Source organism: Phyllosticta citribraziliensis (genome assembly GCF_038025025.1).
Source record: "Phyllosticta citribraziliensis strain CPC 17464 chromosome Unknown J3D65scaffold_4, whole genome shotgun sequence".
NCBI classification, from domain to species: domain Eukaryota; kingdom Fungi; phylum Ascomycota; class Dothideomycetes; order Botryosphaeriales; family Phyllostictaceae; genus Phyllosticta; species Phyllosticta citribraziliensis.
The window spans coordinates 1807985-1828794 of record NW_027117341.1 but is presented as its reverse complement, the minus strand read 5'-3'; the positions used below and the strand labels follow the sequence as shown (position 1 = coordinate 1828794).

General features: G+C 56.0%; 8 protein-coding genes across 8 annotated transcripts; 3 read left to right on the top strand and 5 right to left on the bottom strand.

The window, feature by feature from the left end:
* Positions 1 to 885: 885 nt before the first annotated feature.
* On the top strand, positions 886 to 2554 carry J3D65DRAFT_620099 (chaperonin 10-like protein). Its single transcript, XM_066799830.1, has 3 exons — positions 886 to 1221; positions 1275 to 1389; positions 1442 to 2554. Exons 1-3 carry the CDS (start codon positions 1192 to 1194, stop codon positions 2437 to 2439), a joined length of 1143 nt encoding a protein of 380 aa, XP_066657141.1. The 5' UTR covers positions 886 to 1191; the 3' UTR covers positions 2440 to 2554.
* J3D65DRAFT_301050 (Coproporphyrinogen III oxidase) lies at positions 2356 to 4401 on the bottom strand. The gene is made up of 2 exons (XM_066795194.1): positions 3770 to 4401; positions 2356 to 3659 (listed from the first exon to the last, which is right to left on the bottom strand). Exons 1-2 carry the CDS (start codon positions 4001 to 4003, stop codon positions 2634 to 2636), a joined length of 1260 nt encoding a protein of 419 aa, XP_066657140.1. The 5' UTR covers positions 4004 to 4401; the 3' UTR covers positions 2356 to 2633.
* Positions 4196 to 7693, bottom strand: J3D65DRAFT_620092 (peptidase family M1-domain-containing protein). The gene is made up of 11 exons (XM_066799829.1): positions 7516 to 7693; positions 7141 to 7450; positions 6635 to 7093; positions 6529 to 6585; positions 6371 to 6411; positions 6186 to 6315; positions 6076 to 6139; positions 6004 to 6029; positions 5220 to 5941; positions 4960 to 5172; positions 4196 to 4909 (listed from the first exon to the last, which is right to left on the bottom strand). The coding sequence occupies exons 1-11, from the start codon at positions 7545 to 7547 to the stop codon at positions 4315 to 4317; spliced, it is 2649 nt and encodes an 882-aa protein (XP_066657139.1). The 5' UTR covers positions 7548 to 7693; the 3' UTR covers positions 4196 to 4314.
* Positions 7694 to 7826: 133 nt separating this feature from the next.
* On the bottom strand, positions 7827 to 8861 carry J3D65DRAFT_620086 (uncharacterized protein). Its single transcript, XM_066799828.1, has 2 exons — positions 8626 to 8861; positions 7827 to 8572 (listed from the first exon to the last, which is right to left on the bottom strand). The coding sequence occupies exons 1-2, from the start codon at positions 8664 to 8666 to the stop codon at positions 8158 to 8160; spliced, it is 456 nt and encodes a 151-aa protein (XP_066657138.1). The 5' UTR covers positions 8667 to 8861; the 3' UTR covers positions 7827 to 8157.
* J3D65DRAFT_620083 (HD domain-containing protein) lies at positions 8862 to 10047 on the bottom strand. The gene is made up of 3 exons (XM_066799827.1): positions 9639 to 10047; positions 9236 to 9587; positions 8862 to 9181 (listed from the first exon to the last, which is right to left on the bottom strand). The coding sequence occupies exons 1-3, from the start codon at positions 9818 to 9820 to the stop codon at positions 9089 to 9091; spliced, it is 627 nt and encodes a 208-aa protein (XP_066657137.1). The 5' UTR covers positions 9821 to 10047; the 3' UTR covers positions 8862 to 9088.
* Positions 9945 to 11706, top strand: J3D65DRAFT_620082 (peroxisomal membrane protein pex16). Its single transcript, XM_066799826.1, has 4 exons — positions 9945 to 10386; positions 10440 to 10475; positions 10526 to 11363; positions 11409 to 11706. The coding sequence occupies exons 1-4, from the start codon at positions 10233 to 10235 to the stop codon at positions 11530 to 11532; spliced, it is 1152 nt and encodes a 383-aa protein (XP_066657136.1). The 5' UTR covers positions 9945 to 10232; the 3' UTR covers positions 11533 to 11706.
* A 140-nt stretch (positions 11707 to 11846) lies between these two features.
* Positions 11847 to 17672, top strand: J3D65DRAFT_620077 (uncharacterized protein). The gene is made up of 3 exons (XM_066799825.1): positions 11847 to 12036; positions 12126 to 12415; positions 12473 to 17672. Coding segments are annotated over exons 1-3 (5316 nt in total). The 5' UTR covers positions 11847 to 12034; the 3' UTR covers positions 17497 to 17672.
* Positions 17673 to 19068: 1396 nt separating this feature from the next.
* J3D65DRAFT_601890 (uncharacterized protein) lies at positions 19069 to 19434 on the bottom strand (the record flags this gene model as incomplete). Its single annotated transcript, XM_066798065.1, has 1 exon — positions 19069 to 19434. The coding sequence occupies one exon, from the start codon at positions 19432 to 19434 to the stop codon at positions 19069 to 19071; it is 366 nt and encodes a 121-aa protein (XP_066657134.1).
* Positions 19435 to 20810: the final 1376 nt, after the last annotated feature.

The following is a 20810-nucleotide window of genomic DNA, read 5'->3' as shown; positions in this document are numbered from 1 at the left end:
GCTCGCTGCAGAACTTATACTCTTCCAGGCTGGGGCAACTTTCCTTACAGGTGCTCAAAGACCGCTTCGCCTGCCGCCAGAGCTACTCGTTCTCACTGGACAGGTGGGAATTCTCCGGCGCCACAGGCGCAAGCTAGGCTTCGTGGTGACGCTGAGTAACCCCGTGGTCGAGCAGGCGAATGAGGGTCAATGGACTTGACAAAGCTCGGTAGACCTACCAAGCTACCCCGCCTTGAATACCCCGTCTTCTGGGCGGGCCGCCTGCCGGTTGCGGAGACATGGGGGCCAGGCTAAGCTCTATCCGGGGTCCATGCGAGTTTGAGTTGATGTCTGATCGGGGTCCAGTTCGGGGTATACGAGGCCGAATGGGACGAGAGGCGGTGCGAAAAGGTACGCGGTATCTCTGTTTCCTGTTTGAGAGCACCGCAAGAGGAAACAGAGTTGCCAGAGTCATGAACAAGCAGACGGGTGGCCATGGACAAGATATTGAATTGATAGTTCTCTGGGTGGTGATAGGTGAAGTGCCAAAGTGTGTGGTTGACCGGAATTCTTGTACATGGCCTATCAAGAGTTAGCGTCGCGTTGAATGCCAGCAGTGAGGTCTGTGTATCGAGTCGTTGAGCGTGGCAACTATCACGAGTCGTCCAAAGTGGAAGTTTTGTCCGGCAGATGGTGGTTGAGGCTTCTGTGCGACGCAGGTGCAGCGAAGGAATACCGTGTGTTGCAAAGTCCCAAGATCGAACGTCGGATGGGGAGGTTCAGGTCGTTGTGTCGTGGTTGTGTCGTCGTCGGGTAGGTAGTTTGCCCCGCCCCGCATTGTCTGCTGCCCCGCACTCGGCCGACTTTCCTCACGTCAGGTCGACGTCGAACCAACGACATCCCAACCAAACAACCGCCAAACAAACGCCTCCCAGTCCAGTCAGCAGCTAAGCCTGACCTTCCACGACTTGGCTATGAATTCAATTTCTGCTGTTCGATGCCACGGCCACGGCTCCGTCGACGGCTGACGGCTGACGGCTGACTTGCCTGCCGGCCTCGGATTGCGTGATGGCGATCCGCCATGGAACGAGCCTATCTGGCTGGATACTCGACGGCTTTTTGGATGTTTTTCTCAATTCGCTGCAGGCTTGATATATCAATCGCCAACCACGGAATCACGTCAATTGATCACCCAGCCCTACATCATTCATCATGACTACCTGGCCCTCCGAGTCAGAAAAGGTATGCCAGCCCCTCTCCCCTGCCTCCAATGCTCTAACCTCACCACCACGCAGAACCCGTCCCTCCTCCTCTACGCCCCCGGCGACGCGCGCTACGAGAATCGCCCCATCCCGCAACCCACCGACCCGCAAGATGTCCTCGTCCGCATCTCCTACGTCGGCTGCTGCGGTACGCCGCCTGCCAATTCACCCACACCGCCGCTCTAATTGACCTCTGCCAGGCTCCGACGTGCACTTTTGGAACCACGGCGGCATGACGCACAAGGTGACGCCAAACAACCCCATCGTCATGGGCCACGAGGCCTCGGGCGTCATCGAGGCCATTTCGTCTCCAGCCGACACGGCGCTGCGGCCAGGCGACCGCGTCGCCATTGAGCCGGGCTTCCCATGCCGCCGCTGCGCCGTGTGCAAGAGCGGCCGCTACAACCTCTGTCGCCGCATGCGCTTTGCGGCCGCCCCGCGCAACGGCGACCCCGCCCAGAGCACCCACGGCACCCTCACCAAATTCTTCCGCATCCCCGCCGACTTCTGCTACCGCATCCCGCCGAACGTGGGACTCGACGAGGCCGTCTTGGTCGAGCCGCTTGCCGTCGCCGTCCACGCTGCCCGCCTGGCCGACGTGCGCCACGGCCAGCGCGTCGTCGTCATGGGAGCCGGCACCATTGGCATCTTCTGTGCGGCCGTGGCGCGCGCCTTTGGCGCTACCTCCGTTGTCGTCGTCGACGTGCTGCAGCGCAAGCTCGACTTCGCCGCGTCGTTTGTGCCTGGCGGCGGCGTCCGCGGCGTCGTCCCCAGCAAGGACGCCTCGCCGCAGGAAAACGCGAGCACCATCGTTGCCGCGAGCAGAGATGACGCGTCGGGCCCGGATCCCGCCGACGTCGGCGTCGACGTGGTGCTCGAGGCGACGGGCGCCGAGCCCTGCGTCCAGATGGGCGTGCACGCGCTGGCGCCCGGCGGCACGTTTGTCCAGGTTGGCCTGGGCAAGAGCCTCCTGTTGTTCCCCATGGTTGTCATGTCGGAAAAGGAGCTCAACATGAAGGGCTGCTTCCGCTACGGCGCGGGCGACTTTGAAACGGCGCTGCGGCTGATGGACGAGGGCCGCGTGCCCGTCAAGCGCCTCATCAGCTCCGAGGTGCCGTTTGAGCGTGCGACGGAGGCGTGGGACCGGACGGGCAGAGGCGAGGGCATAAAGAATTTGATTCGAGGCGTGCTGGATTAGAGAAGGGAGTTGTCGTCATGTTATGCCATTGTTCGTTGGTTTATCCTGCTGGCTGGCATATAGTAAAACATTGTCTTGAGAACCCAGAACGTATCTACAGCCCATCCGTCCATCCAGTATGCATCCCGATGCTGCGCCCAAAACACCATCCAGTCCCAAATATCAACAGGAAAATACGGCCGAGCGTGCCGCACCTAATTGACCCACTCGACGGGCTTCTTGAGCACGTTGAGCAGCCGCTCCTCCCGGCTGCCCTTCTCCGGCTCGTGCATGTACTGCCAGCGCGCCGTCAGCGGCAGGCTCATCAAGATGCTCTCGACGCGGCTGCCAGGGGTGTTCAAGCCAAAGCTCGTGCCGCGGTCATGGACCAGATTGAACTCGACGTAGCGGCCGCGGCGAATCTGCTGCCACAGCTTCTCGTGCTCGGTGAACGGGAGGTTCTTGCGGCGCTCGATGATGGGCAGGTACTGCGGCAAAAAGGCCTTGAGGCAGTCCTGGACGAAGCTGAAGAGCTGTTCTTGGTCCTTTTCCGAGTCGTCGAGGTCGTCGAAGAAGATGCCGCCGACGCCGCGCGACTCGCCGCGGTGCTTGTTGCTGAAGTACTCGTCGCACCACTTCTTGAAGCGCGGGTAGTAGCTGCGGTCGTGGGCGTCGCAGGCGTCGCGGATGGTGCGGTGGAAGTGGATGGCGTCCTCGTCGAACAGGTACGCCGGCGTGAGGTCGCAGCCGCCGCCGAACCACCACGCCTGCGTGCCGCCGGCGCCGTCGGCCGTCTCGAAGTACCGGTAGTTGAGGTGCACCGTGGGCGCGAGCGGGTTGGCCGGGTGCAGCACGAGCGACAGGCCCGCCGCGAAGAAGTCCAGCGCCTCGACGTCCGGGTCCAGCGCCTTGTGGTTGACGCGCATCTTCTGGATGGCCGCCCGCGGCAGCGTGCCGTACACGACGCTCGTGTTGACGCCCGCCTTCTCGAACACGTTGCCGTCTTGCAGCACGCAGGTGATGCCGCCGCCCCCGTGCGGCCGCTCCCACGTGTCGACCTGGAACAGCTTGCCGTCGACCTGCTCCAGCGCCGCTACGATCTCCTTTTGTTGCTCGTGGATGAACTTTTCCATCCGCAGCCGCATCGGCGACTGCGCGCTGACGCCCGATTCGCGCTTCGAGAGGCGGTCCTGCTCGGCGAGCGAGGGCCCGTCGAGCTTGTCGGCTTCGACGCCGTTCATCTGCGGAGAAAGACGTGGTGTTAGCTTTTGGTCTGCTTGCAGTTGTGGCTCCAGGATCCAGCGCGTCTGTTCGCTGGCGGCTTCTGCTGCTGCTGGCTGTCCCGGCGTACCATCGAGTAGGCCAATATGGATGCAACTGCGAGGCCCGTGGCTACGTGTGTCGTGTTGAGTCGGGCGGGTCTTGGTGAGGTGCTGGGTCTGGCGATGGGGCTCGCGGACAGGTGGCGACGACCTGCGGCGGCGGCATTGACCGTGAAGAAACTCGAACGCAGTCCGGCAAAGGACTTTTGGAAGAAAGGGAGGCGGACGGCCATGGAGCGGAGGGAGCAACGTACCACGGACATGATGGCGACAGCGGGGGAGAGGGCAGCGGAGAGGGGAGTGTGGAGGAGCTCGGCACACAGCTGGAATCAATTGAGAGGGCAAAAGAGAGGGCAGGTCATTGAATCATTGACGAGAGAGTGAGGTAGCGCCGTCAGCCATTTATCGTCCGTGGTGGTTGTCTGCTTTGAGCGCGACGTTTCCCAAAGTCAGACGGTTCGACGATCGGTCAGACCACACTTGGCCCCTGCACGGCACGGCGGGGTCTCCACTGCACCAATCGTGGGCATGCAAATTGGCTAGCTACTCTGCGGCGCCCTCACTCCACATCTTCTCAAAGGTACCCGTGCGCGCTCAGCCATTCCTTCACCACCGCGCCGTCTCTCTCACGGTACTTGGCTCCACCCGTCATGATGTCGTTCGACTGCGCCAGCGCCCGGTCGAAGCCCTTGCAGTCCTTGTCCGCAAAGAACTTCTTGACGTCCTCGGCCACCTCGTAGCTGGCAAACTTGGACAGCGACAGCTTGACGTAGCGGTCCAGCACCACCATGTTGCCGCTGAGCTGCGCGTACACTTGGTCGTCCCAGTGCTGCTTGATGTACTCCCACAGCGCGTGCCGTGTCTTGGAGTTGGCCGCCAGCGACGACGCCGCGCTGTGCTTGTCCTGAACTGCCACTGCCGGCGAAAACGTAAACTCGAGGTACTTCTTTGCGAGCTCGGCCGTCTGCACCCGGCCCATGGCCTGCAAGCAGATTTCTCTGCCGTCGATCGACGTGTTGTTCAAATACTCGTGCTTGATCGCCTCGTATCCCTCTTGGCCGCCCTCGGTCACGACGATGCGGAAAATCGCGCTACGCAGAGAGGGGTGAATCGCCTTTTTGTCACCCTTTTGATACGCCGCAAACCGGCGCTGGGCCTCCTTGATGACTCTAAATCCTAGATCAGTACTGGCGTCGTCTGATATGGCGATCATTCTCACCCTTCATGGCCTGCTAGGCCAGCAGACGAAATGAGCAGCGCACGGAGCTGCCCGGTGAGGAAGCTCTCATTCTCTGCAAACTCCCATCCAATCTTGTCCGTTGCCGGCGTCACAAGCTTGCGAGTGAACATCTTGAGAGCAGCCGACACCTTTTCGTCTTCGGAAAAGATGGACCGAACGTGGCCAAGGGTCAGGAGAACCTGTTGCCACACACTGAACACTGTTAGCATAAGCATCATGTGCACGCAAGCTTTACTTGCATGTATTCAGATTCATCACGGAAGCCCTCGATGAGTGAGAGATAGCCAGCGGTCGTAGCATCGCCAGATTGAGCGAGTGCCGCGGCATCACCGATAAGTCCGATCCTGTCTTCCACGCTCAACTTTGCCTTGGATTCTCCCAGCTTCAAAAGGCGGTTGGGCGGGTAGTTGGTCCTGTAGAAGCCAGTCTGGTCTGCATTGAGCTTGTAGAAAGCCTCGTCGACATTGCGAATCGTGTCCTCTTTTGTAGTCAGCGCTCCAGCAGACTCGCTGGCAGCCTTGGAGCCCGTCTTGAGACCAAGAGGAATCCACCAAGTGGTTTGATCTTCCTCAGTCTTTACATCGCCGGTCAGGAGGAAGCGACGCTGCTGAACGCTAATTTGACCAGGCTCTTCGGCGACAGTGACGACGGGGAAGCCAATCTTGCGGATCCATGGGTCCATGAACTTGTTGACATCCTGGCCAGAAGCATCGCTGAGAGCCGACCACAGATCGTTGGTCGTCGCGTTGCCGTACTTGTGCTTGTTCAGGTACTGAGATACTCCCAGGAGGAACGTTTCGACACCGAGGTGAGCGCTCAACATGCGAATCACGGAGCTACCCTTGAGGTAGGAAATGTGGTCAAAGATCTGGTCAACCTCGAGTGCGTTCCTGACGGGAACTTCGATCGGGTGCGAGTTGCGAAGCGAGTCCAGAGAGAAAGCTGTTTGAAGAGATTCGCTCTAGATTAGGCAATCATATTAGCAATCAAAGAGCATGGAGCAGTACCTCGACGTTGACGTACGCAGAATTGGCCCCACACGTTCCATTCTAGAACATGTCAGCAAAGTTTCCCGTCATTGCGGGCAAGACTTACCGGGATGGAGGTGGTCGACAGCGAGCCAACCAACCCAGGTAGCAAAGCCCTCGTTGAGCCAGAGCTTTCCATGTCAGTACTTTACTTGAGGTTCGCTCCGGGTCGCTTACCTCGCTCCACCAGTCCATGGTCACCAGGTTGCCGAACCATTGGTGGGCAAGTTCGTGGGCAACCACATATGCCACTCTGTTCTTGTACTTCTGGTCGGACTTTTCGGGGTCAAAGAGGACAGCCGTTGTTCTGAGGAGTCTGTCAGCCGACTGACAAACAGAAATGTGCCAAGATTTGTACGTACCTATAAGTGATGAGACCCCAGTTCTCCATTGCGCCGTGCGACTAGGAGGACGTGTTAGCGAACAAGACTGGGCAGGGGAGAGTTCAAGCAAGGTAGACTTATAATTGGCTACGGGCGACCGTCAGCCAAGTCTCTTGCTGGTAAAGAAATGTACGTACGAATTCATGGCAAGCAATGAGATCGACTTTGGGAAGAGGATACTCGACGCGGAAAATCTGGTGCAAATGTTAGCATGGCGCTAGCGTAGAGTTGGATAAGACAAACATCGGAGAAGTAATCCACAGTCTTGTGGGCATGCTCCAACGCGAAACGACCCTGTTCTTTGAGGCCCCTCGTTGTGTAGACACGAACAGGCAAGTTCTTGCCGTTGTACTTTCTGCGAGTAAAGTCCTCGACGTATTCAAAGTCGCCAACCGCCCAGGCAAGAAGGTACGTGCTCATGGCAGGGGTCTTGTCAAACGAGACAATCTTGAAGCCAGGCTTCGAGGCCTTCTTGACCTCCTTTTCTGGCATGTTGCTGAGAGCAACCTGGTCCTCTGGAATCTCAATCTCAAAGTCAAAGGTGGCCTTGAGGTTGGGTTCGTCGAAGCAGGGAAAGGCTCTGCGAGCATCGCTAGACTCGAATTGCGTGCTGAACATGTAGTGGTGCTCGTTATCCTTGGCCACGGAAGCTGCAGGAGTCGTGACGGGCTTGTACTTGGACCGGTAAAAGCCAGCCATCAACTGCAACATGTTAGACTGACATCTTTCATAGAGGATCATAGACATGCGTTGTTGATGGTGCCCTGGAACTTGATTGTAATCTCGGCCTTGGACGCAACAGGAAGCTCGTGGTCAAAGGCGAGCGTGGCACGCTGAGTCGTCTCATCGAACGTGATTTTAGAAGCCTTGAACGCCTGCTGAGTCTTGGTGTGTTCCGTTGCAACAGTAGCCTCGTGAATCTGAAGCTGGTGCGTGTTTAGGACAACTTCCTTGGTGGCCTTCCGAACATCGGCGGTAATCTTGACCGTTCCTTGGTAGTCAAAGGCACCGCCAAACTCTAGGTCGTAGAGAGAAATGTCATAATTGGTCGGCTTGACGCTGTAATTTAGTCAGCATCACTGCATTGAGGGAACAGAAGCAACTGGGATGAAGGTGCCCCTCACGTGTCCGGAAGGATGTCTCTGTCGGAGGCCATGGCGGCGTGTCTCCACGAGTCTGTGCTGCAGTTCCGTGAGAGAAGTGGAAGCAAAGGTTGCACACGTTGCAATTGGCGGTGCTTTTCGAGTGCTGCAAGAGTGGAGTGTGCTTTGGAGGTGGAAGTCGACGTTGGTTGGAGTTGGAGCGGTCGACACAGCTGCCCCGCCGTCGACTGGAACCCCGCGCATCGCCGTCCATTCCAGTTGCGGCAGGCACGGATGCTTTGGTGAGGCGGCTTAATGCACCGTCTGGCCCACGGCTGGCGCAAAGCGTTCATGGCGGAAGATGATGTTTCGACTGCGGCTATGATTCGTGATGGATCTGCCGCCATTCTAGTCTCTAAAAAATGCGCGACCCTTGCCGCCTTCTCCCTCTGGTGCCAAACAGCATCGAACAAGGCCGAAACGCTCGTTTCATTGAGTCTGATGCTATGCGACCGACAAAAACAGCCATTCGAAAAAGAATGAGAACATGGTTGACCAGAACTCCAGCGCTATGCCTCCCAGTTGCCCGCTATAAACACAATCTCCCTTGCTAGACCTCCCGACCCGACCATCGCATTGTCGCAAAACGCCAGTCTTCGAATTGGTCCACGTGTGATTCAGAGTCTACAACCGAATAATGACATCCATGCATGGCACTTTCCACTCTTTTCTCGCAAACAAGCCTTTACTCCACTCGGCGGCGCCCGCGCTGACTTGAGCGTCTGGTGTTCGCTTGCGCGTGAACATATCCATGGCGGCAGACACCAGGGCTCCAGCCGTCTCGTTTGTGGCAGATGCGGCGAGCGATACCGTCTCCATGGCCAAGTCGGTCATGAATGTAGAATTTGAGGAAGACTCTGATGTGGCGTTTTTCGAGGGTTCAGGGTGGTATCGCGTGTTTGGCTCAAACCAGCTGGTGTTGAAGTCGAAGAGGGCTATGACCAGGATAGCGAGGAGGAGGCTGCAGTAGACGCATGGCCGGTTGAGGAAGTAGGTCGCGGAGATGAATAGGACGAGGTAGACGGGAGAGGCATTTGTGCTGCGCGATCGCCCAGTTAGAGGGTGAAAGTGAGTGGGCACGAGGGGACTCACAGGAAGAAGAGGATGGGGATCCAGCTGCGAAGACAGAACATGATTGCGCTAGAGGGACAAACGAATGGTAAGAGGCGGCGAGATGGCCTGGCGGCGCTGGGCCACGAGCAAGGAGAGCGAGATCAAGAGTGAGTAGCGCTGGCAGGTCCAAGGGACGACGTCAGAGCGAGGAGGAGTGTTGTTGTGGGAGGAATAGAATAGTGAGAGGGAGCGGATGTGATGGCGACAGCCCAGACTACCGGACCGTCACCAACCAACCCAAGGTGGACGCTTGGCAGCTGTCGGCCCGCACGAGCGTGAACCCGGTACCTAATGCCGCGCTACCATTGGTCGCATGTTCCAGCCTCTGCTGACAAAGGCAAACGCGGGTTTGTGCCCTTCATGATGTTGGACACAACACCGCCGGTGACCAACTGACGACTGCCGCCCTCCAGCTCCCTTCTTTGTCTACATCCGGACACCCTCAAAACGTTTGACCGCATTCCTCCTTCCACCACGACTGATATTCTCGAAGCCGTCTCGTGCGCTCCTCTGCCAGCCGTTTTCCCGCTGACGTCTGTAAACAAGCTTAGCTGGATGCTCCCGTGAACCCTCGCGGCCGCCTACTAACCTTCATCATCCCTTCCAGCTTGACAAGCTTCTCGTCAAAGTGCCCAATCGCCTCCTTCATGTCACCCCGCTTGGCTCCCGTGTAAACAAACGTCCTCGCAATGCCAACGGCTCCAAGCGAGTCGAGTCTATCAGCATCTTGCACAACGGCCAGCTCGGGATGCTTGTCGAGGACGGCCCTGAATGCAACTGGATTTCTGGACTCTTTCGAGTACGAGACGTTGGTTGCAATCGTCTGGACCTTGGCCGCCAGCGCTGGGGATGCTCCTCGCTCCACCAGCAGTTTTGCTATTTGATTTTCGACATCTTCCCCTGGCTGAGCGTACTTGTGATCGCCAATGTCATGGACGAGCCTGGACGTTTCAATCATGTGCCAATCCAACCATGTGGCAGTTGAAACTCACGCTGCGAGGAACACGGCGGCCTCGTCGAGACCCTCTTGCGTATCAGCCAGAATGAGCTTGGCCAGCCTCAGGACACGGAGAATGTGTTGAAAGTCGTGGCTCGCGTCGTATCGAGACATGTACTCCTTGACGTAGTCCTTGACGGACTCGAAGAGAGCAGCGCTGTTGTCGAGTGTCTCCATTGCGGTCGCTCTGGTCTGGAATTGGATTGTAACGTTGAAGGAGACGAGGCTGACGATGGAGAGAATTAAAGGCGCTAGTGCCTACCGGCGCCTAGGCTACCTGTCCGACGTGATACTCCAATCAGCATGGTGGTCCAGCAGGCAGACATTTGCATTGCTGGTCATTCAGTGCCCGTGCTCTGAGTCCAATCGAGTCGCAACATACGGATCGCGTCGGTGCATCGCGGGAGCGCGACATCACGTAGTATGCGGAGGGACCTCGGCCCAAGTTGACCGTCGTCATTCGGCTGCTCCCGGTCCCAAACCATCAGCTGTCGGCCCAACCGTCTTCACCACCGTTCTCGATTTTTGCTTTTCTCTACTTCTTGACTTGCTTGCGTCTCTTCCCCGCGCTGCTGGCCATCTCCATGTGATGGATTTCTCACGACAGACATCTTCCAAGGTGTCAGAGGCCTTGTCGCTCCCTCCGAAATGGCTCTCCCAGTACAGTGAATTCATCACCAAGAATGCTAGCGCAGTCTCGCAGATCGAGTCTGCTCTTCGTTCACTGACCTACATCATTCCTGGTATCATTGGCGCATCTCTTACACATGCGTTTCAACATCTGACAGCTCGCCAGGCCGCTTTCGGGAGTCGGAAATCGCCTCCGAATCCAGTATGTTTACCCCCTTTCGCCATTGAAATGAGTTTGCTCATAAGACGTAGTATACAGTGGCGTCCAGCTTCTATCCCTTTACCATGACTCTCTCCTCGCAAAGGCCGTGGCGCGACTGCCTCCGGCGCAACGACCGCACCCCACTCCGCACAGCCGATACACTCGCTTCTGGACGCAAAACTCGCCAACATACAGGCGCATTGCCTTGACGCTTCAGATGATCCAGTACACGGAGCTTTTGTGGGAAATGGCTGCGAAGAGGCGCGGCGAAAAGGTGCGCTGGAGGGTCATTGTGCTGCTCGAGGCCATCAAGGCCGTCTGCAGGCTTCTGTTGCTGCGCTTGACCAATTCCCGGCCGCTCCTGAGCCCACCTCTTCCCCAGAGAGAGTTTGATCCTAGTGCCCTCGAGGACAATAGTAACTCCCCATCTGATGAAATCGAAAGCCCGCCGAGCGAGAAGAGCGACGACGCCAGCTGGACCATGCCCCGAACCGGTCTTTCGCTTCCGTCGCTCCCAGACTCGTCCGACATATCGTCGTACCTCCTCTCGAAAGTCCTCACGGCGGATGACATCAAGCCTCCAAAGGCGCTGTTGCATCGAGTCACTGGAAAGGGAGAGCTTGCCGAATGCATATACATCCTGAGGCCAGTCATCTACGCGCTTGCGATGTCATACTGGAATAGCAAAGGCAAGAGCAGTTGGAGGCCATGGCTTCTCGGGATAAGCATCGAGTATGGCGCGCGCCAGCTGGCCAAGAAGGACTTTCAAGAGAGGCTCGCCGGCGGGCTGCGAGGCTTGACTGCCCTCGAGCGCGAGGAGCTCAAGAAGAGAGGCTGGAACATGGGCTGGTGGCTCATGAGGGGCGCGTTTTATGAAAATATCACAAAGTAGGAACTGTTCCTTGATAGACTGAACGACGCTAACAGACGCAGGGCATGGATCTCCTCTGTCACAAGAAAGTTGAAGGGCAAGCCGTTGCTCGATGTCTTGGGCGGGGTGATTGAAGACTACGAATTTCTTTGGGACCAGTACTACTTTTCAACAGCGACTCTTTGAGCGTACTTTAGGTTTTCGATTCTTGAAGGATATCCGACTGCTGAGATCAGCTTGGCGGTCACTAGTTTAGGGTCACTGGATGGGATATGGGTAGGATAACATTTAGGATGAATTCCCAACACTGCTTGCTGCAGCCAAGGGAGGAATTCACTTCTGCAATAAACATGTCGTAATATTCTTCGTCGATATTGTAGGTGAGTTCTTCACATGCATCAGGTGTGGCCCTAGCTCTTGTGGAGATCGACGGCGCGTATCCGCGCGTCGCGTTCCGTACCCGGTCCCACCTCGACCTCGACATTCACTCAAGCTTCGACTTGCAAACCACCACTTCTCCCACAACTCCATGTACTTTCTGTATTATATACGGTGGCCCCTCTCGTGAATTAATATAAGGGCTCGCACGTTCTGAGCCTTGGGATCTTTCAAAGCAAGCCCTCATGGTCATGCACCACCTTCCACCTCGAGACGCAGCGCCGCCGCAACGAGGTTGTCACTTCCGGGGATGTATGCTCGCACAACTCACGACGCAGCTTGCCTGCGGCCGCCGAGCCCGCCCACGCCGTCTCAGCACTGACTCTCTCGCGCTACCTCAGGTCCTCTTCTACCCAGACCCGCGAGGTCATTGACCTGACCTTCCACTCCCGCTCCTCCGACCCCGACCACGACTCCGACCCCGACTCCGACCTGGAAATCCTTCCTGCACCCACATACCCTATTCACACCATGCCCTTTCGAGAGTCGCCTGTCAAGAAGAGGCGTAAGACACACCACTCGGTCGACGAGGAAGACGAAGACCCGGAAGAGCTCCTCCGCCGGTTCCAAAGGCCTGCCAGAACATCCGTCAGCGAGAGCAAGAAGGCGAAGCCCGCCCCACCTTCTCGAGGTTCTTCACACTCCATCCCCTCTCGAAAGAGCTCTAGCTCAAATATCCGCGGTGCAGACAACACCGTCCAGCCCGACGGCAACAATGGTGAAGCCACGGAGACTGGCCCGGGCCCAGCGACCTCTGAAGACAGTGCCGCGGCAGCTCCACCCCGGACGTTGTCAAACCAGCGTAGAGAGAGGGACTGGTTGGCTGTCAGGTCCAATTGGGGTGAAGAGCCCTACCAACGCTACGCCGACTGCTCTGAAGGCTCTATGGAGCTGCTCGCATACTTGTCCAAGCGGTTCCCCGAAAAGACGGCACGGTATTACATTTTGAACGAGACTCTACTGCGAATGAACAAAGGTGAAGCTTCCAAGCATGGGCGGACCAATACCAGAGGACCCGAAGAAATCACATGTGGTGACCTTCGAGAGGCCAAGAAAAAGATCATGTCAAGTAGTCACATCTTGAAGGAGTTCGAAGACTTGCAGCCTCCTCCGCTCAGAGAGGACCTGCTCAAGAGGTTCAACCTTTGGGTAGGTGCGTCCGGCCTGCTGGAGCCCACACCTGCGTCTGCTCAAGTAACCCCAAGTCAATCCTCAGACCCACCGAAAAAAGCCAAGGAATCCAAGGAAGTCAAGGAATCACCCTCTTCCAGTACGCCTTCTGCAACCTTGAAAGACCCGGCCAAAGCCTCGAGAAAAAAGACAGATTGGAAGGCGAAAAATGTCGTAGACCTCACCACGGAAGTTCCCGCCCAAGCGCCTGTCAAAAACACTCGGAAAGTCAAGGGATCTGCCATGTCAGACCCAATTGCAATTGAAGATTCCACGTCCACGGGACGCAGCACACCCATTGCGAGCACCAAGAAGTCATCCAACCCTCAGAAAACTTCGGCTTCGGCTCCCCAGCCTGCGACTATCAAGGCGGTCAACATCTCGGACTCAGCTCACTCGACCATGCGTCTGCCAGTGTCGAAATTAAAGCCAAATAAAAAGAGGATGTCGAGCGCCGTCGATACAACATCGGGTGTCAAACCAGCGGCGGCCAATGTGCAGCCAAGCAATATGCAGCGACCCGTTGGCGACCAGCAAACGCCGACAGCCAAGCAGTCCTCCAATGTGCATTCACCTTCAAGCGCGAAGCCGGTCCCAAGCCCAAGCAATTCGGCGGGAAGTCAAACCCCAAGGTCCACTTCCGACAACAGAGCTATTTGGAGCCACGAGGACGACTCTTTAATGGTCTACCTAAAGACTGTTTTCGGTTGGGGACCCACTAGACTCGCCGACGCACTGGGGCGAACCTCCGGAGCGTGTTCCACAAGGTATTCCACCAAACTCCGAAACGGACAGATCAGCCTTCAGGAAGCCATAGACTGTTTGTCAAATTCTTCGCAGTTTTCGCACCACCTGGATCCCGCTGCACACGACCAGTTGTTAGCAGGAGCCCCAACTCCAGCTGCCGGACCGCGCCAACAACCTGCGGCTGCAGAGATGCCACATTCTTCCATGCCAAAGAGACAGTCACCCTCCCACATCAAAAGCAAGCCTCACAACTTGCTCCAAAAAGCCCGTCCAACAACTGAAGATGAAAGCTCAGATCAGAGTCTTTCAACCGCCCCAGGAAGAGCAAAAAGGACGCGGCCGAAAGTAGATTATGACGTCAAGAAATATTTCAGCAGCCAAATGGACATTGACGTGTCCACAACATCCCCAGCTGAACCTATGCTTCAACAAGCTCAGCGTCAAGGTGGTCCTCATGAAACGACCAACATTCAGCCAAAGAAGACTAAGCCTGAGGTGCGAAAGACATACAGAAACAAAAAGCCGTATCTCACAAGCTTCGAGCGCCAGTCGCTTCACAGCGTTCTCAATGAGGGTACTTGGGATGAAGAAGGTCTGAAAGACTGGCATGGGGTGTCAGTCCACATCGGTCTCAATCCGCAGGAGCTTTTGAAGCTTGAGGAGGTGATTGTGGACGTCCTTAGGGAATCTGAAGCAGATCTTGCCCAGTTACAAGCGAGAGGACGGATTGAGGCATTGATGAAAGATACTGAAGAAGCGGACGTCTTTGAGATCGCTGCCATCGCCTCACAGAGAAAAGCCTTCCAAGACCGCACCAAGGAAAGCATCGAGGCTGCGCTCCGAGATGCTCAAGATGGCTGCCTCCTCAACACCAAGACCACGCTAAGCGAAAGTCGTCCTACCGCTCCTTCTATCACTTCAATTGTCCGGCAACGGGAGCTCAGACGCAACCTTAATGTCCCGACGACAACGATGACGACCATGATTCTTGACACGATCGGGCCTTCAATGTCATTCACAGGCACTTCGAACGATGTCAACACCGTTGCATGGGCGCCAGATGGCGTTCATTTTGCGGCGGGCTCTGCATGCCACGTCGATTCTGATTCTATGCAATACAACCGGCCAAACAATTTGCTCTTTGGATCCATTCATGAGAGAACATTGCTGGAGTTACCAGAGCATCATACCTTGCGTGAGAGACCCGCATCCGGCCCTAACTCGAGCAACACCATGCACGTCACCCAAGATAGACGGCTATTTCAGACCGTCGCGGCGCTATGCTTTTCTCCTAACGGAAAGTCTATGTACTCGGCAGGCTATGATGGCATGCTGAGGATGTGGGACATCAAAGAGTCAGGGGCCCGACAGCGGCTCAAGATGTTCAGGAATGCCAAAATCGACCTGCTCACTATGAGCAAGAATGGGTTGCTTGCTACGGGTGCGCAGAGGACAACCACCAACGCCATAACCATTTTTGATCCCAATCAATCGGGTGACCTAGAGAGATGGTCTATTAGTGGCTTTAACTCGCGCAGGGCGGCGCAACGCCCCGAAAACATGATCTACCCTTCCACGATTCGCTTTGACCCACACGCCGGGAAGTACCTTTTGGCTGGGTTTGCTTCCACGTCAAGAGAAGAGCTCACGTGTGGAGAGTCTTGTCTCTGGGACCTACAGAGTGGGACGCAGCTACACTTATTCCCGGAGACAAGGAACGTGTTTGACGTGGCCTGGAATCCGTCCAGGTCGTCTCAACTAGATTTTGCCGTGGGTTGCGTGGCCGGGTCAAACGTTAACCGTGGCGTTCGCTCAGTTGTTAAGATGTATGACATTCGCTCGCGCGAGAAGTGCGGGATGTCTATCGAGCTGGACTGTCCTGCCCTTGACATGAACGACGTCATGTGGTGCCCCCATGATGAAAACCTCATTGTGGCTGGCTGTACGAATGGCAAAACGTACGTCTGGGACGTTCGCCGGGCCCACCCAGAAATCCCTCTTTACTCATTAGAGCACGACCAGCCTCTCATGGAGCTGGCTGATCCTGAATCGAGAGAGAGGCTTGACACCGGAATACGTTTCTGCTCTTGGGGCCATTCTAAGAATCGCTTCTACACTGGTTCCTCAGACGGTGTTGTCAAGTCCTGGGACTTGTACCGCGCGAGGGAAGACGCACTGGTACGGAACGTTGTCCAACTCAACTCGGGGGTCATGTGTGGTTCGTTCAGCCCGGACTTCACAAGCCTCCTTCTTGGCGAGGTCAATGGTACTATTAATGTTCTCGAAGTCGGCAAAGAGGACCGGTCGATCAGAGATATGGACTCCTTCAACCTGAAGCCTGCATCTTCCCCTCCTAAGCCTCCAGGAGATGACAATTCCACTGCTGACGATGACTCGGGTGTCGAGGCGTCAAAGACCCTGATGCGGACTGGCCAGATTTTCCTTGCTCCTATGGGCGGATTCCCCGTCCGCCAGGCGCTGCAGGGTCCTGCATACGCTGGGCCTTTCGACTCCGCCATGGATGCTGAGGACCTTCGGGACAAAGCCGCCATGTTCCAGGAGAATCTTGCGTCTGCCAACGACAATGGCGAGCAGTGCGACGTCGAGGAATGCGGAGATGTCCAAAAGCTCACGGAAGAGGAGTGCGGTGACTCAGGTCGCTGGAAGGATCGCATTCCTGCCGCACTAACGCTGCGCCCTGAGCCAACTGATGTTAATGCGGAAGATGTGCCAAAGCAACGGTCGCTGCTGGGCGTCACGCCATCTCTCAAGTGCTCAGTAGAAGGCTGTGACCGACCGGTCCGCCTTCGCCCGGACAATGACGCTGAAGGTAGCAAGCAAGACCTTCATTGCGAGCGCCATGACTTCGGTGCGCTCCGTCCAGGCCATAATACTACTGTCGTTCTCCCACAGCAAACGGTGGACAATCGGTCAGAGGCCGTTACGATTCTGTCCGACGACAAAGTGATCTACCGGGCCGACGTGCTCGGATACAAACGATTGCAATCGTGGAGAGAACAGAGCGTGGCCGGTTACGAAGAACCGGTTTCGCGGACCTGGAAGAGGCGCATATACGGCGACTCTGTGCCTCAAGATGACAGCGACCAGTGCGGGATGGATGAGTGGCACGCCAGTCTCTGGGGCTTGAAGGAAGCTCCTGATGCTCCCCCATTTCTCCTTGCCTCCCCCCCTGCCTCTCGTTCTGTCAGCCGCGCCGCACGCCGGGACAGCCCGAAATACCTTGGTGAGCACAGAGCCGCGCCCCCCTCTCCCGGCCTGCCTGACAACGGTGCGCAGCAGGGCGGCGCCGGCGCTGACGCGCAGTCTGCCACTCCTTTGGACAGTCTGGATCGCCAGGATGGACATGACGACGATGGTGATGGCGGGGTGCAGCACATGGACTGGGAATCAACACCGCAGGGACAGGGGCAGATGCAGCAGCAGATGCAGCCGGATACTCTCGATCACGCTCATGACCATGAAGAGAATCAAGGAAACGACGCCATGGACTTGGACCTCGACTCGGACCCTCGCCAGCAGAGCACAAACAATGCAATCCCCATCGAGTCCGGTAGCGCTGGAATCCGCAACAACGCAGGAGGCCTCGTCTTTGACCAAGAAGGCAACTCGGCGGCGGCGGCCACCGCCGCAGTGGAATCAGTGGAACCGCAGGACGAAGCCATTGGCACGAGGCGTCCTAGCAGCATCGCCAGCAGCAGCAGCAGCCAGCACAGCGCTGCTAGCAACAACAGTGGCGATAGCAACAGGTCCCGTACGCCGTGCGTGCCGATGTAGGCGACGGGTGGCGACAACGCAGGGAGGAAAGCAAGAAGAGCGGCTTGGATGATTTCATTGGGATTGATGGAGGTGGTGATTTTTCCTTCGGGGTTCGGGAGTCTGGAGTCTGGAGTTTGGGTGTTTGTGCCCGGATGGAGGTGCAGTTGGAGAAAAACGGTTCTTGCCTTTCCCCTTTTGCTTTTGACTTTCTTCTCTTTCTTCTTTTTCTTTCTTCTCCCTTTTTCTCCATCTTACTTTGCTTTGGGAGCGTTCGATCGAGCGGTCAGGTCGATTCATCAAGTCTCTCTTGGACTTGGTCACGGCGGTGGCGATGACGATGGAGCTGCATGCAGTACATCTACTGCGAGCGAGCGAGCAATGGATCAGGCAGGCAAGGCAGTCTGTGGGAGAGAGACTGCTGGATTTTCTAGATACCACTACGTCTTGATGATAGGACGTGGCAACACAGGCTGGCAGGCATGCAGGCATTCGGGAAGGTTTTGCAGGTGGTGGTGGGATGGTGAGATGATATGAATGCCATGAATTTTTCCTTTGACTTTTGCTGCTCTTGCTGGATATCTAACAAAAAGCCTCAATGCTGCCGGAGAGGGTGTCGCGGTGCTGCGGACGAGAAAGAGAAGGTCATGGTTTGTAAAAGACTGCACCCATCTAGCGACAGACAGTCCCCGTTTCTGTTCTCCAGCTGTTCGACTCTTGCCGAAATAGATAGTGTGTGCTCGCCACGGACGAACAACGCCTCTGTCCACAACTCTCCGCGCAAAAGCGAACCCGCAATCCAAACTGCTCCTCCTACTCCAAATCATACACACTCGGCATGCGCACCACCTCCTTCGAGCCGTCCGGCTTCCAGATCGTGAGGTACATGTTGGGCTGGCGCCACTTGCGGTACAGGACGAAGGGCAGGACGACGACGGGCCAGACCACGGCGGCGATGATGAGCGTCATGGAGGAGGAGCCGGCTGCGTGGAGGGCGGAGAGGATGGGCCAGGTTTGTTGGTGCATGGTGATATATTTGTGGTTGTTGTGGTGGTTGCGGTTTTTGCAGAGGAGAGGAGAGAGGATGGTGGAGAAGGGTGGGAGTTGATTTGGGAAGGTTACTTTTGCGTGTTTTTGTACGCTGCGGGGAGGACGTTGTGAGTGCATTGGGGATTGGTTAGTGGTGAGTAGATGGAGGTTCGAGGCAGGGAGATGCTTCTTTTGGATTTGGATTCGAGATGGTCGGAAAGACGGTGAATGGTGGGTTTCCAGATCTTTCCTAAAGAAGGTGCGAGTAACATACAGACTTGGACGGGGTTTCCGGAGGTACACTCGAAGTACATGGACTTTGACAATTCAGTGCTGGAGGGGGACCATTCGCTTCTTTTAGTCACTCACGAGTCAATCGAAACTGCGGCTTCAAAATTTGGGGGATTGTATTTTATTGATGAGACTATATCCGGACCTGAATTGATGACAAAAGAGAATGAGTACTTCAAGGTGTAAGGAAAAACAATCCAACTCATCTCCTCATTCTTCGCTTCCTCTTCTCAACGAAACAACGAGAAGTGACTCCGCGGCGAGTCCAACCGCCTACTCATACGCGCTCTGCATCTGGACAAGCTCGTTGGTGCCGTCAGCCCGGAGCACAGTAACATAGCTCGGGTCCGGGGCCCTCAGAGTGACGAATCCAGTACGTACACAGACGTACCAGAAAGCCTTGGGTGTGGTTTTGACTGCCCAGACACACACAGAGAAGAGACGGCCGGGCAAGAGACAAAGCTGGTTCAAGGCCTTGCGGCCAAGGAAAGCGAGAAAGGCAAGAATCTCCTGGTGCCTGGGGACGACGAAGAGGAGCACGAAGAGGAAAAGAGGGAGCGCGACGAGGCCGAAGCGAGAGAGGCCCTCGAGGGGCTGCGTCTTCGCGTTGACGATCGCGTTTTGTAGTAGCGCGTACATCTTTGCTTGGTTGAACTGGAGCAACAGAGGAGGGCGCTGGCTTTTTAAAGGTTTCCGAAATTGAGGACGATGACTTTGTCTTTATATAATGCAGGTAGTCTAAGAATCGAGTCAGTTTTGCATGGTCAAGAATGTGACTGAGTTTTCAGGGGCAGAGGACAGCTCAAGGCAATCAAGTTGCAAACACACGTGCCTAATTCTGAAGTGGAAAAGTTCTCTATTTCTTTGTAAAGAATCTCCGATTCTAAATCAAAAGGAAAGGGGGCCTACTCACTCTTGTCGTGGTTGCAATCAACTCCGCCCAAAGGCGGTCCACTCTTCCACGGGAGCATTCCTCCTCATACCAGATCTCGGCCTGAGGCATTCTCCTAGCCCAGATAAGTCAGTGGAGTAAAGGACTAGGGGGACGCCACTTCCTCTGGGAAGAGGAAGGTCCACGCGGTCTAGACGGCCTGGGAACAGAATGACCTGCAAAATTTGATCCATCTTTGCGTGGTGGTTGGAGTATAGACAGGAGAAATTCACGTTCAATATGCCACATATTCCTCGGGAACAACGACGCTATCTTTGGATAATGATGGTGACTCGCGGACACTCTTTTTCTTGTCGTGCTGAGCACAGCACCAGGCTGAAATAATTTGTCAGTCAGGGGCGCCGGAATGCCATAATACGATGCGCACAGCAAAAGACAAGCGGACAAAGGGATATGAATGCTCAAGGAGCTCAGTGAAAAAGGTCTTTATTTCTCTACACACTCTCTCCGAATCTCGTAAAGAAAGGGGCAACTTCTGTCGTGTTGGAAAGGGAAAACCACAGTCAACTCCGACGGAACTTCAGCAAACTCCCGGTGGTGGACTTACCATGTATACTATGCTTCCCTCACCATGTCCTGCTTTCCATCACTCTTCCTCGTTCCACATCTTGGCATCAGGCATGCGCCTGAGCTCGTTGGTGCCGTCAGGTTTAAGAACCGTCAGGTAAGTTGGTGGGGTGAGATTGGTTGGCCCAATCTCACGCGAAGGGAAAAGGACATCCATGGTGGCCCGAACGGCCCACCAACCGAGGGAAGCAACGCGGACAGAAAGAAGTGCAAGCTGGCGTAGTCGATCCATCTTTGCTTGGTGAAAGTGGCTTACTTGGAGGACGGCGAAGAACCCTTATACCAAGACATTTACGGAAGCAAGGACGTTGTATTCGAATAATGCTGAGAATCTATAGAGAGACTTCATATAAGGTACTCGTGAAGCTGGGTAACCTGGAAAGAATTGTCAGTCAGGTAGAGGCTACAGCGCAAGTATACTACATGCACTGCAAGACCATGCAGAAGGGGAGGGCACACATTCGCCAAAAGTAGACGGCTTGGGAGAAGCATCGTC